This window comes from Anomaloglossus baeobatrachus, chromosome 4 (assembly GCF_048569485.1).
Source record: "Anomaloglossus baeobatrachus isolate aAnoBae1 chromosome 4, aAnoBae1.hap1, whole genome shotgun sequence".
Taxonomy (NCBI): domain Eukaryota; kingdom Metazoa; phylum Chordata; class Amphibia; order Anura; family Aromobatidae; genus Anomaloglossus; species Anomaloglossus baeobatrachus.
The window spans coordinates 524,314,781-524,335,250 of record NC_134356.1 but is presented as its reverse complement, the minus strand read 5'-3'; the positions used below and the strand labels follow the sequence as shown (position 1 = coordinate 524,335,250).

The 20,470-nt window shown below is 45.6% G+C and overlaps 2 protein-coding genes across 3 annotated transcripts in view; one reads left to right on the top strand and one right to left on the bottom strand.

Moving 5' to 3' along the window:
- Window positions 1-9,144, bottom strand: part of CIB1 (calcium and integrin binding 1) — a 35,843-nt gene extending 26,699 nt beyond the window's left edge. Inside the window, exons 1-3 of the mRNA XM_075345907.1 lie at window positions 8,911-9,144; window positions 3,790-3,824; window positions 776-878 (exon numbers count right to left, since the gene is read on the bottom strand). Of these exons, the coding sequence (XP_075202022.1) occupies window positions 776-878; window positions 3,790-3,824; window positions 8,911-9,129 (357 nt within the window). The 5' untranslated portion in view covers window positions 9,130-9,144. The remainder of the gene's footprint in view (window positions 1-775; window positions 879-3,789; window positions 3,825-8,910) is intronic.
- Window positions 9,143-17,192, top strand: GDPGP1 (GDP-D-glucose phosphorylase 1). 2 transcript variants are annotated; one of them, XM_075345905.1, is made up of 2 exons: window positions 9,143-9,299; window positions 15,558-17,192. In XM_075345905.1, exon 2 carries the CDS (start codon window positions 15,589-15,591, stop codon window positions 16,720-16,722), a length of 1,134 nt encoding a protein of 377 aa, XP_075202020.1. In that variant the 5' UTR covers window positions 9,143-9,299; window positions 15,558-15,588; the 3' UTR covers window positions 16,723-17,192. The 2 variants fall into 2 exon arrangements, with proteins under 2 accessions (XP_075202020.1, XP_075202021.1); XM_075345906.1 differs by lacking the exon at window positions 9,143-9,299 and adding an exon at window positions 9,455-9,519.
- The last annotated feature ends 3,278 nt before the right edge of the window (window positions 17,193-20,470 follow it).

Here is a 20,470-nt window from a genome sequence, read left to right as displayed (position 1 = left end):
GGCTCCGGCCTTTGTACCCGCAATGGGTACTTCAACCTTAACAACACCGCCGACGTAGTGGGGTGAGAAGGGAACATGCCGGGGGCCCCGTGGGGGCCCACTTTTCTTCCAACCGATATAACTAATATGAGAATGCATGAGTGGATGTGTGCCTCATTCCACACAAAGCATAAAACTGAGGAGCCCGTGATGCACGGGAGGGTGTATAGGCAGAGGGGAGGGGTTACACTTTTTAAGTGTAATACTTTGTGTGGCCTCCGGAGGCAGAAGCTATACCCCCCAATTGTCTGGGTCTCCCAATGGAGCGACAAAGAAATGGTTGCGACTCCACAGCAAAGAATTGACATGCTTGCGGCTCGGAAAGCTACACCGCAGGTCAGTTTACGCTGCGGGCAGTACACGCATAGTTGGCATAGGAGTTCTAGAAATCCTATCCACCATGCTTGTACATCGCAGCGTTTTGGACGCAGCTGAAACATGCTGTGTCCAAAACGCTGTGACCACTGATCGTGGGCCCGCACCCTTACTGATGCACTACAGAGATAGCTGTCAGTCAGTGCCGGGCGTGCTTACAGCTGCCACTCTCAGTGGAGACTATAATTGCTCTGGCCACATCTGCATGACTGAAAGGCAGCGGCTCTCAGGAAAAATAATGATCATTTTCAATCTAATTGTTCAATTCAATATTAGATTTTTTGGGAGCTGCGTTACATTATACTGGATAGTGAGTATTTCATGATCAGACTGCATTTACTTCCACAGAAAACGCAATTACCTTTAATTCAGGCAAAGTGAGAAACTTCTCCTTGGGGACTCTGGCAGATTCAATGTTGCTTCTGTTTTCTTTCTGTATCATTTCACTGAATCTTTTATGAGCACTTTAGGAAGAGATGGAAACAACGGATGTAATTATCAAGCGGTATAAATAATATAAAATGGCACGATTTACTGTGAAAGATCTTGCTGATAGATGCGTGAAATATTTTTTGTTCTACCGCAGCAAAACTGTGAAGTTCAATTACAACGTGAAAAATGTTAGAAGTCTTGTAATATATATATAACGGCGGCAGCGCATTGCTCAGTGTGCGAGATCCTGACTCTCAGAATTTCCAAAATGAATGCATTGATCACCCACTAGTGGCCAGACAGCCAAATATGCTGCATGGAACAGGAAAATCACCGGTAGAGATAAGTGCTCACCGTATCTAAACTCGGAAAAATCGGACATTTACCGGCAGTGCTGGAAACTGGAGAATGATTATCCCACTGCTGATTATAGGGTTCGCTCACGCTAGCGTATAACTTGGTGCAATGTGAAAAAAAGTGTCATTTATCTAGACAAACATGTACATAGTTATGAAGCAATATATGGATGTGGTTGGATCACTGTGTAGAATTCTTGTTCATAGCTCAAAGAAAGGAGATGACAACCGCCATGAGGTTCAATGGCCGTATATTAGCCGTTACCGAGAAACGGACAGAAAAAGAATAAAAAGAGTGTCTGAGATCATTTGAAAAACCTCTCACAGAACAGGAATTCTATTTAATGGTTTCCTTGTCCTAGTTAATGTGTAGTGTATGGCATATCTAATGCTCCATCGCTTAGTGACAACCAGAAACAATCTCAGTATTCGTACAACTGAGTAACCAGAATCACATTTGGAAAACAAGGAAACTAAATAAGTAATCTGATACGGACATAAGACAAAGTGCAGTGCTGGAAAGTGCACTCTGCAAACATTGGCACCAATGGGTGAGGCCAGGAGGATGGTGGATCAGTGCAGGCCACCATTGTGTCCTCAGTATTTACACATTACCACTTCCCTCGGAGATTATTGACAGCTCTGCCTAGCCGCAGCTTTCTCTGCATACAGTGCGCTCATACCAAGATGTCAATCACCAGTGAGGGAGATGGAGGCTGGCAAAGCCAATGGGCAGAAAGGTGCAGGTGCACTGAGCTTCTTGGCCCCATCAAGGGTGCACCCAGCACCTAATTAGCATGTCTGCTTACACTCCAGTTTCTGCAGAATGGGGGCAATAATTAGATTACTAAAGGTGTAATTGTTATAGGCACATACAAGGCTATGTACTTCCATTACTCTGGCAGTTTGGGCTGATACACCCCATATTTAGGCTATGTGCGCACTAGAAATGAGAAGTTTCTCAAGAAAATTTCTTGAGAAACTTCTGGGAGAGAAAGATTTCCGGACCTCCGGAAAAAATCCGCACCAAATCCGCATACGGATTTGCCGCGGATTAGCCGCGATTTGCCCGCGGGTGGTTCCCTGCGGATTTTTGCAGGCTGTACTGCCGAAATCCGCAGGGTACATGCGGAAATAATGGACATGTTCATTTTCTCAAGAAAGTTTCTCGAGAAATTCTTCAAGGAAATTTCTTGGAGAAAAATCCGCACCAGTGCGCACAGCTTTTTTTTTTTACCATAGAATTTGCTGGGAAATGTCTGCACAAAGATTGCAGACATTTCTCAAGAAATTTCCGCGGCAAATCCGCGGGTAAATCCGCGGGTAAAAAGCTCTAGTGCGCACAAAGCCTAAAGGTAGTGTTTAACACATTTTATTACACTCAGTTTGAATATTTCTTGGATTTACATACTGATTATTTATCCTCTGGATAGGTCATCTATATCAAAATGGAGGGGGTACAAAGCCCAGTACCCCCAACACTTAGATGTGTGCAGCTCTTGCTGCGTCCAGATGTACACAGTATAGTAGTGAGTTTGGAGTATATTCCACATTACACCAGTAGATATGGGGATTCTAATGTAGATAATTATGATCATATTGAGAAATTATCTTTATCCCTATGTGTCTATGCCCAGTTTGATATAGTAGTCACACCGCGCTGTACTGGGAATATTCGGTCCCATGGGCTGCATACAGCTTTTGCTGGGAATGTCAGACTCCTACCATCTACTGTAATCAATCTGGTACTTATGTCCTAATCTAAGAACAGGCTACCAATATATGTTTTGTTTTTGCACACTGCTTATGTACTGATGTAACAATAGGGAAATTATTTCCATGACACATAGGGTCAGCTAACAAAGCACCAGGTTAGGTCCTGTTCACATTGAGTTAATGCAGTGCATGTATAACTCCACCTGAGCCCCCGAATTACAGGATTCAGTCAGGAATCTCAATACAGTTCAAACATACTATGTTAGTACTTTTCAGGTGGTGATCCTGGGCATACAGGCAAATGAAGCCGCAGAGAAAGCGACGGTGAAACGCACCTCAGGCAGCCTCGTGTGATCTCTTCTAGTTTGTATGTAGTTTTGAACATTATGTATTCATTATATACATTGCCAACATCATTAGGACTTTGCAGCTTATGTATTTGTATGAACTGTGTGCAAGACTTGGTGTAATATGATCATTGGTAGCCTAATACTTGTACATCTGACCAGGATTTATCGCACGCCATTTTTTGCAGAATGATAAAAAAAACAAGTTCCTATTTTTATACATTTTGATTAGAGGAATAAAGATCTTTCTATTTTGGCCTAGCACAGCCAGAGGGCAGGGAAAGACCACCACCATGCTGCCTTCATCTTCAGGACTGGGGGGTCCCAGCAGTCAGAAAGTGATGACAAATTATAGCAACAAGTCATCACTTTCTGTGATCGGAGTGCCTATGTCCTATGGTTATTAATGTACAACCCTTTCTTTGAGGTTTCCCAAAGCTCCTATCACCATTTCACTAATTCCATTTTCCTAGGAACTCTATGGCAGTTATGCACATATCCCAGATGGTATATTACACACGTACAGCAGGATTTCCTGTTTTGTCAGATATGTCAGCTCCTAGAAGGGAACAAAAGAGAATTGATGTCAGTGAGACATTCCTGTACAGGGCAATACAGTAGTCTAGACACAATGAAAAGACTAGATTATATCCGATGCGAAGATGTCTTGAGTATTTTAGCAAAAACAAATTCTGTTGCTTTGGAAACAAGTATTAAAGGGAATTTGTCACCAGGTTTTTGCCACGTAATCTGAAAGCAGCATTATGTAGGGGCAGAGATCCTGATTCCAGCAATGTGTCACTTACTCAGCTGATTAGTGTGATAAAATCACTGTTTAATCAGCAGGAGATCATCATTACAGGCTACTTGGTGTGCTGTCAGGTAGTCCGGCATATTCATGAGCTCTGTATAACTTCACAGTGGCTCAGTGGTTAGCACTTCAGTCTTACAGCGCTGGGGTCCTGGGTTCAAATCCCACCATGGACACCATCTGCAAGTTTGTATGTTCTCCCTGTGTTTGCGTGGGTTTCTTCCCACAGTCTAAAGACATACAGATAGGGACTCTAGATTGTGAGCCCCAATGGGGACAGTATTTCCAGTATTGTTATGTTGTGAGCCGCTCTGAGTCTTTGGAGAGGTGCAGCATATAAATTCGACAAATAAATAACTGCTAGATCTGCAGCAGAGAAAACATTGATTTTACCTAAATGACAGCAAACAGCTCAGTAAGTGACACATCACTGGAATCAGGGTCTCTGTCTCTACATTATGCTGCTCTCAGATGGGAGAGCAAAAACCTGGTGACAGATTCCCTTTAACTTTGCCTTAATTAAGTTTTACTAAAAATAGGTTATGTTATTTTGAAATTGTGACTAAGAGAAAAGTTAACCCTGTCTGGTAAAGGTTGGATCTTCTAAAGCCGTCTTGTTTTGTGCATGATAATGCCCAGCAAATACACAATGAGATCGGCTTTGAAACTGCCGATCACCTGCCATTTTCTCCTGATTTGGCGCCAACTGATTATTTCTTTCCGAAACGAAAAAAAAAAACAAAAAAAAACAAACATTGAATTGGCAAAAATTACCAACAAACGATGGTGATTGGTGCTGTGGAGTCACGCTTTGCAGAAAACAGGATAACAATAGTTTTTCTAAATTAGAATGACTTTTTGATTGGTGCGTTCATGAATAGAGATGAAAGGGGATTATGTGATTGAGCAGCGTAGATTTGCCTTGTTTGGTCGATCTTATCTTTGAAATATGCGGCAAAGTCATCTGCAGTATAAAACATCTCTCTATAAACGCTCACATCAGCGGTATTGTGCCGCAAAACCGGATCCGTCACAAATGCATTTCAATTCATTTCCAATGGGATCGCAGTAAGATGCGGTCACGTGCGGTTGCGTGCGTCATACAGCACCGCATGTGATCATATCTTGCCACGATCCCATTGGAAATTAATTGAACTGAAACGCATTTGTGACGGATCCGGTTTTGCGGCAAAATACCGCTGATGTGAGCGCAGCCTATGAAATCCCTTAGGCTATGTTCACACAGGGCATCTTTTGCTGCATTTTTGAGGTCACAATGATGCACCTAAATACATGCATGTCCTCCCAGCAAAGTCTGAGATTTCTATTTTGCCATCTACACTGGGCATCTTTCTCTGTCTGCGTTTTTGAAGATGCAGCATGTCAATTCTTTTTGTGTTTTTCCAGGGTTTTGGAGACCTTCCAGTCAATAGATTTGACTTAAAAAACGCATTGGACAAAATGCAATAAAAATGCATGCGTTTTTGCTGCGGGTGCGATTTTTGGGGCCAAACACGCTGTATCTTTGTGGTTTGAAAAGATGCACTGTGTGAACAAAGCCTAAAGCTGGTGTCACACATAACGACGACGACAACGACGTCGCTGCTACGTCACCATTTTCTGTGACGTTGCAGCGACGTCCCGTCGCTGTCGCTGTGTGTGACATCCAGCAACGACCTGGCCCCTGCTGTGAGGTCGCCGGTCGTTGCTGAATGTCCAGCTTCATTTTTTGGTCGTCACTCTCCCGCTGTGACACACACATCGCTGTGTGTGACAGCGAGAGAGCGACGAAATGAAGCGATCAGGAGCCGGCACTGGCAGCTGCGGTAAGCTGTAACCAGCGTAAACATCGGGTAACCAAGGGAAGACCTTTCCCTGGTTACCCGATGTTTACGCTGGTTACCAGCCTCCGCTCTTGCTGCCAGTGCCGGCTCCTGCACTGTGACATGTGGCTGCAGTATGCATCGGGTAATTAACCCGATGTATACTGTAGCAAGGAGAGCAAGGAGCCAGCGCTAAGCAGTGCGCGCGGCTCCCTGCTCTCTGCACTGTGACATGTAGCTGCAGCACACATCGGGTTAATTAACCCGATGTGTGCTGCAGGAGAGCAAGGAGCCAGCGCTAAGCGCGGCTCCCTGCTCTCTGAACATGTAGCACAGCGACCTTATGATCGCTGCTTCTGCTGTGTTTGACAGCTAAGCAGCGATCATAACAGCGACTTACAAGGTCGCTGTTACGTCACCGAAAATGGTGACGTAACAGCGACGTCGTTGTCGCTGTCGTTTAGTGTGACACCAGCTTTAGAGAGGACCTGTCCCCACCATAATATGGAATTGCTCTACCAGGTACATGCCGCTGTTCCTACGCCTATCCATTACGGAGATACGGAGACATCCTCTCTGTATATGAACCTAATCTTGATAGCCAAGTGGGTGTGATCTTTAAAGGGGTTGTCTACTACTTGGACAACCCCTTATCATTCCCCTTATTCGCCCCCAGAAAAATAAACCTATACTCGCCTCCAGTGCAACCGCGGTTCCAGCGATGTCGAAAGCCGCATTCCGGGGCCCCACATGACATTGTTATGACAAGTGAGCCCCGCAACCAATCAGCTCCGGCTTCTTTCTCCGCACCTTCGGACATTTGAGCAGGAAGTCAGCGCAGCGCACACATCCTGATCAAATGTCTGAAGGCGGGAGATAGACGCTGGACACTGATTGGTTGCAGGGCCCGCTTGTCATAACAATGTCACGTGGGCCCCGGGAAGGCAGCTTTAGACAGCACTGGAAGTGCGGACGCAGTGAAGAAGAGTATAGGATTATTTATTTTTACAGGGACGGACAAGAGGAAAGAGTAGGGGGTTGTCCAAGTTGTAGACAACCCCTTTAAGAAGCCCCCCCGAGAAGGGTTTATAACCACACAACTTGGCAAACAAGACATGGATTTACAGACAGGGAAGAGAGGACCATATCTCAGGAATAGAGAGGCGCAGGGGAAAAAAAGAGCGCCACATTCAGGAGAACAGCGGCACTTACACCAGGGATAGAGAGTGATATACACTGTGTGCAGAATTATTAGGCAAATGAGTATTTTGATCACATGATACTTTTTATACATGTTGTCCTACTCCAAGCTGTATAGGCTTAAGAGCCAACTACCAATTAAGTAAATCAGGTGATGTGCATCTCTGTAATGAGGAGGGGTGTGGTGTAATGACATCAACACCCTATATAAGATGTGCTTAATTATTAGGCAACTTCCTTTCCTTTGGCAAAATGGGTCAGAAGAGAGATTTGACGGGCTCTGAAAAGTCCAAAATTGTGAGATGTCTTGCAGAGGGATGCAGCAGTCTTGAAATTGCCAAACTTTTGAAGCGTGATCACCGAACAATCAAACGTATCATGGCAAATAGCCAACAGGGTGGCAAGAAGCGTGTTGGGCAAAAAGGCGCAAAATAATTGCCCACGAATTGAGGAAAATCAAGTGTGAAGCTGCCAAGATGCCATTTGCCTCCAGTTTGGCCATATTTCAGAGCTGCAACCTTACTGGAGTATCAAAAAGCACAAGGTGTGCCATAATCAGAGACATGGCCAAGGTAAGGAAGACTGAAAAACGACTACCTCTGAACAAGAAACATAAGATAAAATGTCAAGACTGGGCCAAGAAATATCTTAAGACTGATTTTTCAAAGTTTATATGGACTGATGAAATGAGTGACTCTTGATGGGCCAGATGGATGGGCCAGAGGCTGATCAGTAAAGGGCAGAGAGCTCCACTCCGACTCAGACGCCAGCATGGTGGAGGTGGGATACTGGTATGGGCTGGTATCATCAAAGATGAACTTGCGGGACCTTTTTGGGTTGAGGATGGAGTGAAGCTCAACTCCCAGATGTGCTGCCAGTTTCTGGAAGACAACTTCTTCAAGCAGTGGTACAGGAAGAAGTCAGTATTGTTCAAGAAAAACATTATTTTCATGCAGGACAATGCTCCATCACATGCATCCAACTACTCCACAGCGTGGCTGGCCAGTAAAGGTCTAAAAGATGAAATAATAATGACATGGCCCCCTTGTTCACCTGATCTGAACCCCATAGAGAACCTGTGGTCCCTCATAAAATGTGAGATCTACAGGGAGGGAAAACAGTACACCTCTCGGAGCAGTGTCTGGGAGGCTGTGGTGGCTGCTGCACGCAATGTTGATTGTAAACAGACCAAGGAACTGACAGAATCTATGGATGGTAGGCTGTTGAGTGTCATCATAAAGAATGGTGGCTATATTGGTCACTAATTTTTGGGTATTGTTTTTGCATGTCAGAAATGTTTATTTCTAAATCCTGTGCAGTTATATTGGTTTACCTGGTGAAAATAAACAAGTGAGATATATTTGGTTTTTATTAAGTTGCCTAATAATTCTGCACAGTAATAGTTACCTGCACAAACCGATATCCTCCTAAGATGGCCAAATCTAAAAAAAAAACCCACTCCAACTTCCAAAAATATTAAGCTTTGATATTTGAGTCTTTTGGGTTGATTGAGAACATAGTTGTTGATCAATAATAAAAAAATCCTCTAAAATACAACTTGCCTAATAATTCTGCACACAGTGTGGATTAAGATTACAGCAAGTAACAGGTCCTCCTTATAAAAACAATCCTGTGTGATCAGATCATCCCAGGATTATGGGGACACATAGACATTAGGGTGCAGGGACAGGAGCCGCCGCACGGGGTCATTTCTGGAAAGCCCCTTTAAGTGTCATTAGTGGCCGGCAGCACAGACCGGGGACTCGCTTCTCTCCCCCCATACAGCGCGCAGCCTGCTCGGGGTCACCCACCTGGTACTCGTTCAGGAGCTGTTTGGACAGCTGGCTGGGAGCTCCCCCCATAATGGCCGCGCTTCCTCCACGTCTCACCCCGGACCCCAACTTCTCCCCTCGGACTCTTGGAAACTGCAGCAAAACTTCCGCCTCTGCGTCACCACCTGATACTGGGAGACGCCTCATTTGCATATTCCATATAACTCCGCCCCCAAACCCATACATGGGCGTGGCCATCACGGCACGATGGAGTGTGTCATTATCAGAAGGAGGTGATGGTAATGACACGTCAGTGACGAGAACGGAGGAAACAAACGCGGCCCTCCGTGCTATGTGCCGTGCCATGTGGAGGAGCGGCCGTATCCACCACATAGACGGGAGGGTTACTGTCTTCTTACTTTTCTCTTGTAAGTTTTGAGCTCTGTCCTGAGTAATGTGTTGGCTGTGCTTTATTTAGAAGACTATAAAATTATTTGCTGAGATCTGTATACCGACTACTGGAGACCGGGGGAGATGTAGGGTGTAGAAGCGCTGGCACACCCCTACAGCTGCTTCTAGTTGGTATGGTCTCACCAGGAAGTGTCAGTGACCGGCCGGCGTGTGACAGAGACAGGGGACAGGCTGCAGGTGAGAAGCGAGGGGACGAGAGGCGAGGAGGGAGCCGAGGGGTGCACGGGAGGGGGAGGGGGATGGAGGAGGGAACGAGGGGCGGCAGGTGAGGGGGGGAGAGGTGAGGAGGCAGCCGAGGGGTGCACGGGAGGGGGAGTGGGATGGAGGAGGGAACGAGGGGCGGCAGGTGAGGGGGGGAGAGGTGAGGAGGGAGCCGAGGGGTGCAGATGAGGGGGGGTGGGATGGAGGAGGGAACGAGGGGCGGCAGGTGAGGGGGGGGAGAGGTGAGGAGGGAGCCGAGGGGTGCAGATGAGGGGGGGTGGGATGGAGGAGGGAACCAAGGGCGGCAGGTGAGGGGGGGGAGAGAAGGAAACCAGGGGCGGCAGGTGAGGGGGGATGGGATGGAGGAGGGAACGAGGGGCGGCAAGTGATGATGAGGGAGGGAACAGGGGCAGCAGATCATAGGGGAGAGGGATGGAGGAAGGAGCCGGGGCGGCTGGTGAGGGGGGCCAGGATGGAGGAGAAGGTAAGTGGGGGTGTTAGATGAGGGGGGAGGGAATCGGGGGCAGCAGATGACGGGGAGACAGCAGAGGAGGAGTCGTCAGGTGAGGAAGGGGAGATGGCATCGTCAGGTGAGGGGGGGGGGACGGGGAGACGGCAGGTGAGGAGGAGGAGGTGGGCAGCAGGGGAAGAGGGGACCGGGAGGAAGGGGGGGGGGGGGGGGCAGGTACGGAGAAGAGAATGGGAGGGGGGCAGTGTTGTAAATTATTAAGGCTACTTTCACACATCCGGTTTGAGCCCTGCGGCTCAATCCGGCTGTGAAAACTATGCAACGGATGCGGTGAAAACACCGCATCCTTTGCATAAGTTTTTACATGCGGCCGGTCCGGTTTTTTCCGGTTGCGGCATGCTACTGAGCATGCGCAGTGGAAAATACCGCATGCGGCAACCGGATGCGTTTTTTTCCGCATCGCGCCGCATCCGGCCTCCATAGGGATGCATTGAAAAATGTGCCGCAGCGGCCGGATGCGGCGCGATGCGGTGTTTTTTTGCCGGAACAAAAAACGTTGCAGGGAACGTTCGATCCGGCCGCCGCATCGGCTACATCTGCCGCATGCGGCAAAAACCGGACCGAACGCAAGCCCCTGCGGCACAATGCGGCACTAATGTAAGTCAATGCAAAAAAAAACCGCAATCGGCGTTACAAAAGCCGGTTGCGGTTTTTCTGCAGAACGCCGTATTGTGCCGCAGAGCAAAAATCCGGGTGTGTGAAAGTACCCTAAGGCTGCTTTCACACATCAGTTTTTTTGCAATCAGGCACTATCCGGTTTGTGCCTGATGCAACGGATCCGTCTCAGATTGTGTAAACACTGATGCGATGGATCCGTTAAAAAATGGATCCGTTTTTTTTATTTTTATGCTGAAAGAGACCCCATCATCCCTGCACAAACACCAGCACTATCGCCCCCGTCATGACGCACAAGCAGGTACTACCGCACGCATCATCACTGCACACCCCTGCACTACCGCACGCATCATCACCACACACCCCTGCACTACCGCATGCATCATCACCACACACCCCTGCACTACCGCACGCATCATCACCACACACCCCTGCACTACCGCACGTATCATCACCACACACCCCTGCACTACCGCACGCATCATCACCGCACACCCCTGCACTACCGCACGCATCATCACCGCACACCCCTGCACTACCGCACGCATCATCACCGCACACCCCTGCACTACCGCACGCATCATCACCGCACACCCCTGCACTACCGCACGCATCATCACCGCACACCCCTGCACTACCGCACGCACCATCACGGCACACGCAGGCACTACCGCATGCATCATCTCCACACACCCCTGTACTACTGCACGCAACATCACCGCACACACCGGCACTACCCACCCATCACCGCACACACTGGCACTACCTCAGTGACGTCACCGCTGACAGCGCGATTCACTTCAGTTGCTGCGTGGAGCTCCGAGGAGCGGCGGTGTTCTACTGCCGCTCCTGTCAGCTTCATGTAGCAGAGCTGAAAGTGTCGTGGGACCTCTGTGGATTACGTCGGACCTGGAGGGGTATTTGGGGATTTTAATAAAATGGTGAAAGAGGGTGTTTTTTTGTCTTATTCCAAATAAAGTATTTTTTTGGGTGTGTGTGTTTATTTACTTTCACTTACAGGTTAATCATTGGGGGTGTCTCATAGACGCCTGCCATGATTATCCCCTTATTACCCCGTTTGCCACCGCACCAGGGAAATTCGGGAAGAGCTGGGTAGAGTCCCGGGACTGCCGCATCTAATGGATGTGGCAATTCCGGGCGGCTGCTGGCTGATATTGTTAGGGTGGTGGGCTCCCCATAACGTGGCGCTCATCATCCTGAGAATACCAGCCTTCAGCCGTGTGGCTTTATCCTGGCTGGTATCAAAATTGGTGGGGACCGCACGTCGGTTTTTTTATTATTTATTTATTTTTACTGCAAGAAATAGACCCGCCCACTGGCGGCTGTGATTGGTTGCAGTGAGACAGCTGTCACTCATCGTGGGGGCGTGTCTGCCTGCAACCAATCAAAAGGCGCCGGTGGGCGGGGAAAGCAGTGAATACGAGATTGAATAATGAGCAGCCGGCATTTTCAAATCAGGAGAAGCCGCCAGCAGTGTGACAGCCGTGCAGCGCCGCGACGATGATTGGTGAGTGAGTGATTGATTTTCTGACAAGCAATGAATTTATCACTTCTGGGCATGCTCAGAAGTAAAAACCGAATCCGGTACATGCTTCCGGCGTTTGATGCATGCCACTGGATTCGGCGTGCATAGACTTTCATTATGCACCATGCCGCTCCCGGCGCTATGCAGTGTTTTGCCGCTGGCAAAAAAATGTTCCTCTGTGCGGCCGCCGAAGTGACGTTTTTTGCCAGAACCGGCAAAAACCAGAAGAAAAACGAGTAAATGCAGCCCAATCCGGTGCTAATAAAAGGCTATGAATAAAAACCGCACCCGGCGGCAAAAAAACCCGATGTTTTTTTTCTGCAAAGTGCCGGATTGTGCCTGATTGCAAAAAACTGATAAAACTGATATGTTAAAGCAGCCTAACTGCTGCTGTAAAAAACGTATTGCATGCATATGACAATTGAGGAAAGATCGTTTGACTTTTGTGGATGAAACTGATTATTATTTATACACATGTTAAGCTGGCCTGAATTCTCCTATGTGACTGATTGGATTAAGTTACTTTACATGAATATTTAAAGCACCACTACAGCAATTTTTTATATTTTTATTGCACTGCTGGAGCGGTGCTTTAAATCTAATCCCCTGAGTCCTGTCGTATACTCACCTTTCGCCACCTTCATCTGTTTTCATTGGTGCGCTGGTTGGTCTTTGGCGACTTGTGATCTTCCAGCAGCTCCAGTGTTTCATGGAGTACGGCGGGGAGGTCACTCTTCAATTAAAAAGAAGGAATTTCAGCACCTCCAGTCCAATCTTCAATTTAAATAAAACATCCTTTTATTGGAAACATGTTAAAATATACATGTATAGATAGAAAATCCTTATGCGTTTCAGGTCATGGTGACCCTTACTCATAGAGCCACCCTATGAGTAAGGGTCACCATGACCTGAAACGCGTAAGCATTTTCTATCTACACATGTATATTTTAACATGTTTCCAATAAAAGGATGATTTATTTAAATTGAAGATTGGACTGCAGGTTGGAATTCCTTCTTTGTATTTGGATTTTCCTGTGGAGGTGGACTGCCCTCCTTTCTTTCCGTTCACCTGGATGAAAGGTCGTATGGTGAATGGCAGGCTGAACTTTTTTTGTTTATTTGATTAGTCACTCTTCAATGCCTCACTAAGGGAGCCTCATTCTGGCCTCATAGAGATGCATTGAGCACTTGTGACGTAGCTTCTGACTTCCAGCCAGTTACAAACTACAGGCACAAGATGGTGCCGCGGGTCCAGAGCGGAGTCGGTAAAGCATTAAAAAGATGGAAGGTGGGGAGCTTACATTAAAAAGCACTGCTACATCGGTGAAAAAAAAAAGTGGTGCTTTAAAATAAAATAGGAATGTAGAAATTGCTAATTCCACTCCGTAGACACTAAACATCGATTATATTAAAGACAGGTGGCTACTTAGTATAAAAATGGGTTCATGGTGGTTCTAAAATAAAAAAGCAGCAACACCTAAAAGACTTCCACAGCTTCTCCTTAAGGCTGACGTTTACCACTCAGTCTTGCTGCTTCATGTTCCATCGTAGCCATAAGAAACAGTCTCCCAGCTCTTCTTCCCTTTTTGGATAGAATGTGACCGCTGCAGTGAATCTGTGACCACTGATTGGCTGTAGCAGTCACCTGATGCACTCCATCTAAGGCCTCTTTCACACGTTCGTGAAAAACCACGCACGTTTTTCATGGACGTGTCAGAGGTGCGTTTTGCCCTCTGTGAGCCGTGTTTATGGGCTACGTGTGTTATCCGTGATAACACACGGAGAACGGGAACTTTCTGCTCACCTGTCCCTGGCGTCGCTGTCCGTGGTGCTGATCTTCGGTCTCCGGTCCTGCCACTCCCCACTGCTGTTGCTACCGGCCGCAGTGAAGTGAATATTCAATTAGCATAATGAGCGGCGGTCGGCAGCAAGTGACAGCAGCGGCAGAGACAGCAGGGCAGGAGAAGGTGAGTGATGTGTTGTTTTTTTCTCACAGACACGTCTTCTCTCCGGTGCGTGTCACACGGAACACATCCGTGTGGTCCGTTTGCATTACGTATGACACGTTTGCGTTCTGTGTGACACCCGTGATGCCGGAGAGAAAACGGACATGTCGGCATGAGAAACACACGTATGTACGGAACGGACACACGTTCCGTGCGCAAATACTTACGTGTGTCCAAAACCATAGGGATACCTAGGTGTACATGTCTCCGGTACGTGAGAAAACTGCCAAACACGTACCGGAGGCACGTACATGTGAAAGAGGCCTAAAGCAGAAACCAGGAGGCCAGCATTTGACACTGGCAACAGTACAGAGGAGCAGCAAGGGTTTCTTGGTGAGTACATGTTTTTTTTTTAGTTAGGAGTACCATGAGCTCAGTTTTAAAGTAAGAGAAGAGGTCTACCTCTCTAAAGCTGGTGATCCCAAGTGGTTAATACCTGTAAGTAGTCCAAACAAGAGCAAAGCTAAACTGAGCCATAGAGCAAGGGAAGAAGGTTTCCTGGTCTGATGAATCACATTCTCCTTTACATCATGTTGATGGCCGGGTGCTCGTGTGTCACTTGAGGGAGTAATGGGACAGGATGCACAATGGGAAAACACAAGCCGGCAAGTGTGCAAAATAAACCAGTATCATATAGATATAATATACAATGAAAATATACAATTCTTTTGTATAGGCCTTCAGTATCAGGGTGGGGGTAGACCACCACCGATCTATCTACTTAGTTGTGGCTATGATAGGGATTATAGCACAAAAGTGAACTATGTTATTAATCATGGGCAATTAAAGGGAATCTGTCACCAGTTTTTGCTACCTCATCTGACAGGAGAATAATGTAGGAAAAGAGACCCTGATTCCAACAATGCATCACTTTGTTTACTGGGTGTTATTGGCGCAGAAGTTGTGACACAATCGGAGTTCTTAGATTTAGCATGTAGCAGAGCTCAAAAAGGTAACACCACCCACACCACAGCTTTCTGTATACATTGTGCAGTGACAGTGAGCTGCTTATCAGAGGAAGGAGTGTGATCAGTCTAGCAGGCACACGCTATACCAAGTCTAGGCAATGATGATCTCCTGGTGATACAACAGCACACAGCCTAATAAGTGACACATCCCTGAAATCAGTGTGTCAGCTCTTACCTCATACTTCCCTCAGATTACATAACACATACTTGATGACAGATTCCCTTTTAATACTGGAGTTTTGTTTGTTTTTATGTTTAGAGACGACATTGTCTTCAGTTGCACTGGAAATGCCTGCAGTTATGGCTAGCTTCAGAGACCACATGTAATGAAATAATTGTTTGTTTTTCAGGGTCCATACATATGTGCACATACTGAAGGTAATGGACACAACTAGAACCATGGATTTTAAACATCCATCTGTTTTCAATGGAGCCATAATGGAAGAATATAGCTACACAGAAAAAGACTTTATCTTGTCGGGGATCACTTGGCCGAAAAGGAGAACATATGTAGAGGACAAAAGTTTTATTTCTGCATTTGATCAAGCGCTGCAGTCCAAATGGCTGGAAAAGATGGAGCAGGGTCTCTTCCGGTATCCACTCTGGAGTTTACAAACCAAAATATTACCTGGTTCTGTGAAGTATGTGGCACAGCTTAATGTCAAGAGGGGCATAGAGAGGAGGAAGCCTCAGGACATAAAGAGCATCCAAGAGAAATTCAACCCAAGCCAATTCAATTTCAATAAGATGAAGCATGATGAGATTCTGTTTCAGATGGTTAGATCTGAGATGTCTAGTGGAGCATCTATGGATCTAGGCAGAAAGCATAGCCGCACCCTAGTGGTCATTAATGTAAGCCCTCTTGAATTTGGACATGTTTTGCTTATACCAGACCCATCATTGTGTTTGACTCAGATTTTGACCCCAGATCTGACATTGCTTGGATTAGAATCCATACTTCTCAGTGGTCACCCGGGGTTTAGAATTGGATTTAACAGCCTCGGTGGCTTTGCGTCTATAAACCACTTACATTTACATGGATTCTATCTAGACGAAGAGCTACTGATTGAGTCAGTACAAAACAAACCCCTGTGCCCCCAAATTAATTTTTACCAACTAACTAATTTTCCAGCTCCAGGTTTCTTTTTTTACACTGAGGGGAAAGACTTGGTGTCTGTCTCCCAGAGAATATGCCAAGTTACGGATTATTTTGTAAATCGAAACATTGCACACAATATGTTTATGACCAGAGGTAGCAATCCAGCAAGCACTACGTGCCAAAGGGAAGGGATCCGTGTGGTCATATGGGCAAGAAAGTCCTGTTTTGGTGCCAAAGAGGAGGCTGCTTTCAACGTGGCACTTTGTGAACTTGCCGGTCACTTGCCCTTCAAGAATGAGGAGGATTTCAATACTCTAACTGAGGAGTCTGTCATCAGTATTGTAAAGAGTTATCTCTTCTCAGAGGAAGAATTCAATACAATATCAATGGAGTTGGTAGAACAGTTTACAAATTGACATATTATTATATATTGTTAATAAATAAAAATATTGCAGCAAGGCAATATAGCCCATAATATTTATTGTATCTGTGCTCCATATATTGCCTTACCGGGGTATAAGTATAGTACAAATCTCGCTGCCTTTCAATTGCACATATTTTTAATGGTTTCAGATATCCTTGGGTACAGGGTGTTGTTCACACTGTGTGGTTTTGTTTTTTTTTTTTTTTTAACATACCTTTTTCGGATTGAAGATTTTTTTTTTTTTTCTTGCTTTAACCCGTTCATGACCTATATTTAATTTGGACAAATTAAACACCATATTTATTTATACTGTTTGGAGAATGTATAATAAAAAAAAAAGTCAGCATCTTCTCCTTTTTCTTATCACACCTCCTCAAAAACGGGATCAAAAAGTGATATGATACAAATAAAGTAGATCTACCTTCATTACATTTTTTAAAAGCACTAATTTTATTAAGGATACTTAAAATCACAAATTCATCCCACACCGTGAGTAAAGACATACAAACAACAAAACACAAATTTGGACTCAATGAAGCCACATAGAGGGCCTCTCCAAACACTGAGTTATTATGGAAATCTTAGTATCGTCTGTCTATGTTGGGGCAAAAAGATCTAAATGCACCCTAAACCAAATCTGTCCGCTACCTATCAATGGAGATATAACTTACGTTACACGCACCCTAAAGGCCCCGTCACACTAAGCAACATCGCTAGCAACATCGCTGCTAACGAACAACTTTTGTGACGTTGCTAGCGATGTTGCTGTGTGTGACATCCAGCAACAACCTGGCCCCTGCTGTGAGGTCGTTGGTTGTTGCTGAATGTCCTGGGCCATTTTTTAGTTGTTGCTGTCCCGCTGTGAAGCACAGATCGCTGTGTGTGACAGTGAGACAGCAACAACTAAATGTGCAGGCAGCAGGAGCCGGCTTCTGCGGAGGCTGGTAACCAATGTAAACATCGGGTAACCAAGAAGCCCTGTCCTTGGTTACCCGATATTTACCTTTGATACCAGCGTCTGCCGCTCTGTCAGTGCCGGCTCCTGCTCTGTGCACATGTAGCTGCAGGACACATCGGGTTAATTAACCCGATGTGTGCTGTAACTAGGAGAGCAGGGAGCCAGCGCTAAGCAGTGTGCGCTGCTCCCTGCTCTGTGCACATTTAGCTGCAGCACACATCGGGTAATTAACCCGATGTGTGCTGTAACTAGGAGAGCAGGGAGCCAGCGCTCAGTGTGCGCTGCTCCCTGCTCTCTGCACGTGTAGCTCCGTGCGGTGGTAACCAAGGTAAATATTGGGTTGGTTACCCGATATTTACCTTAGTTACCAAGCGCAGCATCTTCCACGTGGCGCTGGGCGCTGGTCACTGGTTGCTGGTGAGCTCACCAGCAACTCGTGTAGCCACGCTCCAGCGATCCCTGCCAGGTCAGGTTGCTGGTGGGATCGCTGGAGCGTCGCAGTGTGACATCTCACCAGCAACCTCCTAGCAACTTACCAGCGATCCCTATCGTTGTTGGGATCGCTGGTAAGTTGCTTAGTGTGACGGTACCTTAAGGTTCAAATGGTGCCCCCATTCCACGGCGGCTATCCCTTGGAAGCTGCCCCTAATCTCCCAGTCTGGACTCTTTGTGGATTATGTCTATGGAAAGTTTGATCACTATCAATGAAAACAATTTGGAGAGGCTGCTGTGAATATATCTAAGATAGGTGACTATTATGAATTATTATCTATTAGTCTAATCTGCCTGAATCTAATTTAGTGATGGAGATTAGGGGCAGCTTCCATAGACAGACGATACTAAGATTTCCATAACTCCGTGTTTGAAGAGGCCCTCTATGTGGCTTCATTGAGTCCAAATTTGTGTTTTGTTGTTTGTGTGTATTTACTCAAGGTGTTGGATGAATTTGTGATTTTAAGTATCCTTAGTAAAATTAGTGCTTTTAAAAAATTTAATGAAGGTAGATCTGCTGGAAAAATATTGATATACTGCCTTAAAAAATAATTTCTGTCTGTTTTGATACAAATAAAGTCTCATCTTGCAAAAACAAGCACTCGTACAACTTCCATTGACTGAACAGTAATAAAATAAAGTTGTGTCTCTCAGAATATGGAAACAAAATTAAAAGAAAATTGTAACTGTACAAAAAAAATAGTTACCAAAAAACCCTGCTTCATCTGTTGAGAGAAAAATGTATAAATCTTTGAAAGCAGAGAGGAAAACAAAAGCAAAAATAAATCTGCGGAGGGTTAATATCTCCTTACTGACTCCCAGACAAATAAATAAATATGCCCCAAAATTATTATTAGGGACATGGAATAAAACGTTGCTACAAAAACACGGTTATCTGGCCCGGGGTTGAACCCAGCTATCTGGCCAGATGCCAGTCCCCCTATAAGTCTATGGGGATAAGAATCCAGCGATTTAAAATGGGGGTAGAAGGGATAGGAGCAAGTGCTAACTGCTTCCAGGCCTCTCGTTCATTTTCGGGGCCACTCATTTACCTTTATGCATATGCACGGCTTTCCCCGCCCACTGGCGTCTGTGATTGCAGTTAGATGCATTCCCATCTGAATGGCAGCGTGTCAATTGACTACTTCCAATCACAGACTCTGTGTGCGTCTATATCGCACAGTAAAAATAAATAAAGGTTGCTTTTCTAAAGCTGGGGGGCCCAATTAGACTCCCCAGTCTGAGAATACCATCCGCCAGCTGTCGGGCTGTATCACAACTGTATCAAAATTGGGAGGACTGAATGCTGTTTTTTTTGTTTGTTTTTTTAATTATTAACATAAAATAAAAAAAAAGCCGCATGCAGTTCCTCTTATTTTGATACAGAGCCAATATAAGCGCACGGCTGGGGGCTGCAGCCTGTAGGCATAGGCTTTGTCTGTGCTTGATATATCACAAGAAGGAAATAAACATATTTTCCTCCCAAAAAAGGAGTACACAAAGTCCCAGTTAATCAATAATTTTAATTAATGTCAAAGAAAAATATCCACAAACAAACCACACCAACCACACGTGTTTCGCTCCCGGCATCTACAGGGGGCATCCTGTAGAAGCCTGGAGCGAAACACGTGTTGGGGAATTGGACATTTGCGGAATATATCACTGTCCCAGGTAATTACTGCTCTGGCGGTCTTGTTGCGGATATGCTTTAGATGGAGCGCATTTGCGTTTCACATTGTGTCAAAATACCGCTTATTTGCGGAGGTATAATGAATTATCTTTTTGGTATTATCCTGCATAGCTCTCTTAGTAAAGGCTATCTCACAACACTGTCCTACTGAGTAACTGGGTTTAAGCATGGATTTTATTTAGATGACCTATATTGCTGTTACAGTTAATACTATGTATCCTCTATGGCTCCATGCGGCTTTTGCTGTGATGTTATGATCTATAATACACGTATAGTTCATTATATTATACCATTAGTTCGCGGATGCATATAGGCTTATTTGTCTTGGGCAGTTTACAGAGTCATGGCTGCTTCACAGCAATGCCTCATGGAGCAATTGGGATTTAACACTTGTGCTATCAGTTGTGACTAATTTCTTTGTTGCTCTTATTGAGCCCGTATATATACAGTATTGGTGTTATGATAGACCACTTTATATAATAGTATAATATCTATAGCAATTTTGCACATATTTATATGGTTGCTCCGTATGAGCTTCAAGCACAAGTCACTTTATCTTTATGTGCAATATAAGATCGTTTAGCCATACACTTTTTCAAT